The sequence below is a fragment of the Simochromis diagramma genome, unplaced genomic scaffold (assembly GCF_900408965.1).
Source record: "Simochromis diagramma unplaced genomic scaffold, fSimDia1.1 OVJJ01000402.1, whole genome shotgun sequence".
Classification (NCBI taxonomy): domain Eukaryota; kingdom Metazoa; phylum Chordata; class Actinopteri; order Cichliformes; family Cichlidae; genus Simochromis; species Simochromis diagramma.
The window spans coordinates 942,302-951,463 of NW_024386972.1; the positions used below are offsets into that span (position 1 = coordinate 942,302).

Sequence of the window (9,162 nt, forward strand, 5' to 3'; positions counted from 1 at the left end):
GCTTGAGCCACGATCGCCCCGGAAAAACATTGCCATGTCTCATGATTCTCAGTTTCTGCTGAGCCATTCAGACGGTTCAACTTTGGCATAAACAGCATGACAGCAATAGTTCAAGCTGTGCTGATGGTGTAATGGTGTAGGTGATATTGTCTTGACACACTTTAGACCCCTTACTACCAACTGAGCATCATTTAAAGGCCATGAGAATCGTTGCTGACCATGTCCGTCCTTGTAAGTGTCCAATCTTCTGATGTCTGCTTCCAGCAGGACAGCACATTATGTCACAAAGCTCAAATGATCTCATCTTGAACATGAAAATGAGTTCACTGTGTTCAAATGGCCAGTGGCTGGTGTGATGTGGTGGAATGGGAGATTGGCTGTGCAGCAACGGAGTCTCTGAGGCATGTTTCCAGCATCTTGTTGAATCTATACCATGAAGAATTAAGGCAGTTTTGAATGCAAAAGGAGGTCCAACACAGTACTGGCAATGTGTAAGATAGGAAGTGGCTGCTAACTATTTTCACCATAAATGTCACACAGCAATACTTCCAGGGTGTAAAGGGTTAAAACAAACAGACCTTTTACATCGAGAGAGAGAACAAGTGGACCAACAGTGAGCAGTTTTTAAATCTATTTATAGAGGGAACAGTTCTTACTAGCACAAAGGGATATGGCAGCCAGGGCCTGATTGCAACAAATTTGCAAGCAAAATGAACTCTTTAGTTAATTATATAAGACGATGTTAGCAAAAGGGACACATAGAATAAGATGGTTAAAAAAAACACAGTCTTTGAAATGTCGTGATTCAGTTTTAGTTTCTGATAATCATCATTTAAAAAAAAATAACGGTTTGTACAATAATTAGAGTCTTTGAACTAAACACTAACAGTCGTTTGTGTGTGTGTGTGTGTAGACGTCTACAGCGACGGTGAACATTGTGGTGACTGACGTTAATGACAACGACCCGCTGTTCGATACTTCCCTGCCAGTGAACCTCACTGTCATTGAGGAGCAGAAACATGCCTACGTTGGACAGGTTAAGGTAAGATTAGACACACACACACACAGAGCTGCACACAACACACTCTAAATCATTTGGAGAGAAGTAGCCTGCATGACCAACCTTATTTCTCTCACATTCCCACATCACTGTTCACTACATGTTTTTGAATACATCTAAGCACTCACTGCAATTAATATTTGTAGTGTGTGAACAGGTATAATTACAGCAAGTTTGCATGCTAATGTGTTCATTTTCCACTCGTTCCTGACTGTGCATTTGTTCAACCTTTTTAGTTTATTTCCTTACACTAATCCTTTATTATAATGATGAGTCATGAACAAACAGACAGTTTAGATGGGACTTTATCTCAATCTATCAGAAACACTGATTCTCATGCTCAATTAAAAACCCAAACACAGCGGTACAGCAAGATTACTTTTTTCTGTTATTTCTCTAGTGGCTCACACCAGTGTGTTTGAACTGGTTGCACAGCTCTCATGTTATTGTGACACAAATCATCATATCTGAATCTAAACCATGTTTCGTCTCATTTCTTCAGTTATAACTGCAGATTCATTGACCTTACTGTTTGTCACATGTTTCATCTTAAAATGTGTTAATTTGCATCATGCAGGCTGGCTTTTTTGTCCCCAGAAGGACGGAAGGATCCCACAATATGACTGTGTAAACAGATTATTGTCCCCTCAGCATAAGTACATGCATGCGCACACTGATTCACAGAGGCTCTAATTGAATTTAGCTCTTATAATCTTTTACAACAGGGACCAAAGACCACTAATGTAACTTCTTAAACTGTGGTAGCTTTGTAATTAGGATTGTTATTATGCTCATAGGACTTTGAGTGCATATTGCAGGTGGAAGGGGATACAAGGAAATACGTGCATGTCCTGTGGTGCAAGTGTGTGGAGTAGTGTCTATTAGGATTGTTACTGTACACAAAACCTTACAGAAAATAGGGAACGAATACAAACTGTGTGTAAATCCAAATATTCCCTGTTTAAAAAAATGCACAAACCATCAGGTAAAAGCACCAGCGATGGCACTATAAATAAGAAAAAGACCTTTATGAAGTTTCAACCAACTTGCAGTATTTATTTTCTTTCTTTCTTTTGCAACAAGAAAAAATAAAACTGAGACTAAACATGTCCCAATAAAGTACAATGGTTATGTTTTTCTTTTGTTTGGGGTTTCTTTTGTTTCTTTATTGGAACTCAACTTGGATGAGAATTCTTGGTTATATTCCCTTTATTTTTCCTGTGTTTGTGTTAAAGCAGTGGCATGAAAATTATCTCTAAATCTGTGGAAAATCTACAAAAACAACAACTTCAACAACAATAAAAAAGGAAAATAAATAGTTGGGTTTAAAAGACGAGCTTTGCTTTCACCTGTATCAGCACTCTGGTCTCCACTTAGCAGAAAGACTCCTGGACGTGTTCCAGACCTAATAACGGACTTATGTATTCCCTAGACAGGGGCCATGGGTAAATCTGACACTTTGATAGGCTCTGATCTTTAAAGATGCTCACTTGGTTGCATGCTTGCTTGGATTTGCTCCAAGCTTAATTCATAAGCTTTATACAGCGATGTCAGGGGGTCTTTGATCAGCCTGACACTTTGCCAGGTTCTAAATGTTAATCACGCTTCTTTGCTTCAACACAAGGACTTCTCCTGAGATAAATACATGGCCCTTGTACACCCTTATCCAGGACTTTGAACAAGTCATACTTTAACAAGTTCCAAACTTAAAAACTTCAATAGTGTTTCTTATTCGGACCATCGGGCACAATTCCAACCCTTATGCCCGAAGAGGATATCTCATTCCAAGCATTCCAGATTTTTACTTTCACTCAGATCTTTGGCCATGTTCCAAATTCAGCATCCAAAAACCCACCCTAATCTGTGGAGAGGGCACTTGAAAGAATTCCAATCCTGAACTTCCTCCCTTTCAAGGACCCTTGGATCTATTCCAAACCAAAACAGACTATGTGATCCCTCAGTGGGCTGATCGAGGCACGACTCTGGGCCACATTCCAAACCAGGGTTCGTAGCTGTAAGCATTAAAAAGATTTCCGGAAGAATGAATAGACCTGACCTTGGTTTGCTGATTCTAGTAGGTAAATGGGAACAGGGGAAGATGTGAAAATGCTTGGGTGGCAGGAAGAAGTGGGAGAACCACAGTAGGGAATAAAATGTGAGATGCCAGAGCTAAGAGCCTCATTCTTAAACTGTTTGTCATGAATTTAACACATATGGTTAAATAATTGCTTAGAAAAAGGACAGATTGAGTGAATTCAGTTTGTTGCTGTTTTAAAAAGCCCCAACATGAACTGAATTTTCATTATATAGTTGCAAATGGAAGCAAATACCTCACACTTTTAAAGCAGGCTGTTTTAAAGCAGGTCTGTTATACTCCTTCTAGCACCATCTTTTTTTTTTTTTTGAATTCCCTAAATTTACTTTGCGTGGTCCACAGTTAAACATATCTATCCATCCATTTTTCTTAATATTCCTGTCCTACTTGGGGTTGCAAGGAGCATGGAGCCAGCCTGAAAGCAAGGCAAGGCAATTCAAAATAGAGACATCACTATGCCAGAAATGTAGTTGTCGGTACCAGTACCAGAAATAGATGTTTGCCAAGTTGTCTACAAACATAAGAAGAGATGTAGATTTGAAGAATGAAGTACCACCTTCCTGAGTGCTTATTGTCTGATATTCCAGCTCTATCAGCAACGCATAATGTTAGACACAGCCTCATAGTGAGATGCATCATATCAACTCTTAATCAGTTTACAGTTCGGTCTATTCATCACCTGCAGGGTTAGGCAGTCATCCCCAATGGATGACTGGGAGGTCTTTCTCAGCTCTTCAGCCTGAGAGAGGGGAATACATCAGTGAAATGACCTGCTACACTGTTGGCTGTTCATTACATGATAACCTGTCGCTGTGTGACTGATAACTTTCTGTGTACTGTCAGTGGAAATGTGTCGCACAGAAACTGGCTCGGCCATTTATTGTAAATTGTTTTAAATTGATTGGTAAGAAAAACATCATTTAGGGGTAAACTTTTAGGAAGTAGGCCACGCATTATCGATATCCCTTTAGACTGTGTACATGACTGTGCTACACCTCCTTAAAACTATCAGTTCTGGTTTAACATGGCACCTCATAGCCAAAAAAAGCTGACGAGAAACAACAGAAAAAGAAGCAACTCCACAAAAGCTCACTAGAATACATTGTAGTAATGAGACGACTAGCAAGGGCTTGTCTGTATAGTAACTAACCTACTTAGAAAAGACCTACATGCTGTTATTATACCTGAAATAAAAGAAATGCACTCAGAGACAGATTAATAATATCTCAGTAATCGAGTTTCAGTTGCAGGTACTTCTTTTAAGAATTAAGTTAGAGGCGGAGGTGAGAATGGGATTAAAAAAAAAAACACAAAAGGGGGGGAACTGAAAGAAAAGAAGCCTGTGCACCTGAACATGACAGGCAGAACTTGTGAATGTAGAGATAAGAGTTCATATTTCAGGCTTTAAGGTGTGTTTTTTTTTTCTGGAGTCGGTCTCTGTTGAAAAGCTTCCTGCATAAGGTAGCTGAGACATTAATTCTATTGTGTTCGTGGCTTTTAACTGTCTGGCAATGTAATTACACTTAGATAACTGTGAGAAAGACATCAAGGGAGGGATAAGACACGAGGACAGAGAGCAAAAGAAGAGGCAGAATAAAAGCAGAGTGGAAAGTCACGCTCATTTTGGATACGCAAACCTTCTGCAGCAACCAACTCTGGGAACTGCAGTCATCAATATGTTTAACATCAGGTCATTAATCAATGTAAATGATTCAATCCAGCGTGTAAAATGTTGTGACAACTTTACTGTACTGTACTTAAAGGTGAGTTTTAGGGGAAATGTTGTCAGTTAGCCCCAATGATTTACATCATTACAGCTCAAACGGTTTGGCTTTTTTTTTTTTACATTTTGAAATTTATGCACAAATACATAGCGACAGTCAGGGGCCCTTCTTCTTCTTCTTTCACCTGGTCGCCACAGCAGATCTTCTGCCTCCATCTCCCCCTATCCCCTAGCATCCTCCTCTCTCACACAAACCTTCTGCATCTCCTACTGTCTATCTGCTCAATGTTCAACATCCTTTGTCCTGTGTGAACCCCCTCCCCTCCAAAAAACCCCCCCCACAACTCAGCCTTGCTTCTCTAACTTTGTCTCCAAGAACACTCAAGGACTCTGAGTATACAAAATCTTGACAAAAAAATTCTCTTTTTAGAGAAATACATTGCAGATGGAGAAGACTGGTACCACTTTGCCAATGTCCAAGATGCTTTGGGCAGATTAACTTAATAGAAAAAAACAGGGGTTTAACCCATTATAAAAAGTATAACAATTTTCAATTCTGTCAGTATCTAATGCCACTGCCATTTTACTCTTATGGAAGCAAAAATATTTTGGACACTAAATGCTCTTAATCATTGTCGTATAAATTTAAAAACAATTACTTTTTTATTATAGTACAGAATCTTAATGTAGTCAACAACTGCTTACTTAGAAATACTCTCAATATGACATTTTGTATGTATGTGTTGTTATATATTAGGCAAATAGCAAACTGGATTTATGTTTTTAGTTTGCTTTAGTTTATTTTTACACAGGCATGTTGAGTTTCCTGTTTTATTGTGAAGTTCTGTGTCTTATGTTAGTGTGTCTGGTTTTGCTTCCCCTTGTCTCATCAGCTCTGATTTCTCCCAGCTGTGTTTCTCTCCTGTCTCCTATTCCCTGATTACGCTGTTGTGTATTATAAGCCCTGTGTTTCCTTTTGCTTGTTGTTGGTCCGTCTGTGTTGTCTCCCCGAGTCTCCCTGTGTTTCCGCCGTATGATAGTTTCATGTCAGTTTTGTTAGTTTCCTCAGTTTAGGTTTCTCTTAGTTTCTCTGTATGCCCTTCTCGGTTCCTCCTGCATCCTGTTCACCTCAAAATAAAGCTCAATCTCCGCATCTATCTCAGTGCCTGCGTTTGGGTGGCACCTCTACATGGCCTGCCTTGCCAGCCGTGACATTAACAATACGATTCACCACAGCCTAAGCCAGTTTTGCAATACACAGACCTAGTTTTTAATCATTTAAGACCAAATTGAAGACGGTATACTGATTTTCTCTCAAGTGAGAAACTGATCAAGCACACCATTCAAGCATTTAAGCTAATTTTTCTGAGCTGATTTCAATTAAAGGCCTTGTGTATACTGCTGGATTAACCATTACAGATCATTATCAGCACTGTTAGTTTATGGCATAATGTGACATAAATTTTACATTCGTTAATGACCCAATAAGCACTACAACCGTGCTTGTACACAGTAAAGACATTTTGTCACTTTTGGATAGCGCCAGGCTCATTTATTATCCTTGCATTTTTTTTGCTAAGCTAAGCTAATTGGTGGGTTTTACAGCTAACAAATGACTGTGTGGTATTAGTCGTTTGTCTAATTCTCCACTACATTTCCCCCAAATGTTTAAGACTAACAGTTTACTTCATTTGCACACACTAAAAGTAAGTAAAGAAAATAAGCACACACATTTTCTCCATGTCTCCTCGTTTTCAAGCTATAAAACTGCATTTTTCTACATTCTCGCCTTTTTACCTTCACTCTCTCATTTATTTTCCATGTCTCACTTCTTTCACGCCTTTCTTCAAACAACATGGGATAATCATCCAATATGTGGATGCTCTATTAAGTTTCTAGCAGTTTTACCCCCAGATAGTAATGAATCACTGAATACGAATCACATCAAGAGGACTTCGTTTTTCTTTGAGTCTTCATAACACTGACAAGATGGAGTCTAATTTTCATTAATTCTAATAGTCGCTGTGTGAGATGCGATGAAACTTTAATGATCCAAAATTGGGGAAACAGACAAAAATGGGTCACTGCATTAGCAAGTAGTGACTGGAGTACAGCAAATGAGGTAGAAGGTAAATATGATTTGAGTAATGGGGGTTAGATGAAGTTATTCAACTGACAATGTTGACAATATTGCAATTAAAGCCTTTACATAAGGATTTTCCTCTCATTAAGTAAAGATGTATGGCCCCTTTTTCTTGTTTGGTTTAGTGGCTATTTTTTTCAGAGATCATTACTAAATACTATTCAATTGCAATTCTAGCTTTTTACAGATTGTTTTATTCTAGCAAGTCTTTAAGCTTTTAAAAAAAGGGAAGGTTTACACACTAGCCTTCAGCCTTACACTGTTTGGGGTTTTTTTGAAACCCAAGAACCATTTGCTGGTTTCACACAATAATTGCTGTCAACCCAGCTGCACTTTTAAAGTGGATATAAAGCTCATCATTGTGAATTTGTAGTAGAAAATAATTAAACCATAAAACCATATATGGTACCGTTCGGACTATAAGGCCTTATAAGGCGATTATAAGGCGATACAAAACTGTCAGATAAGTCAAACTTCATTCAACTCATTCACAATAATGCTCAACATTGTTGGTTTAACACATAAAATACAGAAAAATACTCTCACTTTTTAAGTTAATTTCACTTCTACAAATCCATCAAGTTCTTCATCTTCACTGTCTGAGTAAGTAAGTAAAGTAAGTAAAGTAAAATTTTATTTATATAGCACCTTTCAAGATAAAAATCACAAAGTGCTTCACAGAACCTAAAACATAAAAATAAAAATCAACCAAAATCAAGTTTAAAAAGATGAGTTTTTAGCTGTTTTTTTAAAAGCGACCACGGAGTCCACAGATCTCAGGCTCAAAGGAAGAGAGTTCCACAGTCTGGGGGCCAGAGTTACAAAAGCTCTGTCACCTTTTGTTTTCAGCCTCGTGTGTTGGACAGCCAGCAAGCCCTGGTCACATGACCTCAGGGACCTGCTGGGAATGTATGGATGTAAAAGTTCACTGATATATGTTGGTGCTTGTCCATGAAGAGCCCTGAAAGTCAAGGTCAAAACCTTAAAGTGGATTTTGAATTTAATAGGGAGCCAGTGCAGCTGACTCAGCAGAAGTCTGACATGGGAGTACCTGAAGGACTTGGTCAGAAGCTTTGCAGCAGCGTTCTGAACAACTTGCAGATGCTCCAAAGAGGTTTTACATAAACAAGTAAACAAAGAATTACAATAATCCAGACGAGATGAAACAAATGCATGAATGACAATTTCTAATTCGGAGCGCGATACAATGGGACTCAGCTTAGCAATGTTTCTCAAGTGATAAAAACAGGAGCGGACCAGAGATTTAACATGAGCGCCCAAAGTCAGAGCTGAGTCAATAGTAACACCAAGGTTCCTGATAGACGGTTTGGCAAATGTAGCAAGTGGACCCAAGTTTTTCATAACACTAGGTACAATTTTTTTAGGAGCACAAACGAGGACTTCAGTCTTCTCCTCATTTAGTTGAAGAAAGTTTCCAGCCATCCAACCTCTAATGGAGTCTATGCACTTATGCAAAATCTCTAGCTTGGAAACATCTTGGGGCTTAAAGGAGATATATAACTGAATATCATCTGCATAGCAGTGATACAAAATGTCCTTAAAAGTGCTCAATAAGTGCTGAAGAGGAAGTAAATACAGCAAGAACAATAAAGGCCCCAAAACTGAACCTTGTGGCACACCATAGGCAAGAAAAGTAGAAGAGGAACTGTACTTAGAGGTAGCCACAGAAAAGGATCGTTCGTGCGAATAGGATTCAAACCAGTCCAAAGCAGCCCCTGATATACCCACCCACTGTCTCAGCCTGTCTAGCAGAATATGATGGTCCACAGTATCAAAGGCAGAGGTCAGGTCCAACATCAACAGAACGGAGCATTCTCCTGCATCACATCTCATCAAAATGTCAATGGAGACTCTAAGAAGTGTAGTTTCAGTAGAGTCTACGAAAGCCAGATTGGAATTTATCCAGAATGCTGTATTCATCTAGAACAGCTATAAGCTGCTTAGCCACAACCTTTTCCAAAATCTTAGCAATGAACGGTAATTTTGAAATCGGTCTGTAGCTACTGAGAAGAGAAACGTCAAGCTTGGGTTTTTTTTAAAACAGTCGGTGAATGACAGGATTCTTACAATAAACAGGGACCTGACCAGAAACCAGTGAGGTATTGATAAGTATTGTGAGC

General features: G+C 38.9%; 1 protein-coding gene across 1 annotated transcript in view; it reads left to right on the forward strand.

The window, feature by feature from the left end:
* LOC120737965 (protocadherin-15-like) overlaps positions 1-9,162 on the forward strand; it is a 230,699-nt gene that overhangs the window by 124,485 nt on the left and 97,052 nt on the right. Inside the window, exon 20 of the mRNA XM_040038931.1 lies at positions 914-1,042. Coding sequence (XP_039894865.1) covers positions 914-1,042 — 129 coding nt within the window. The remainder of the gene's footprint in view (positions 1-913; positions 1,043-9,162) is intronic.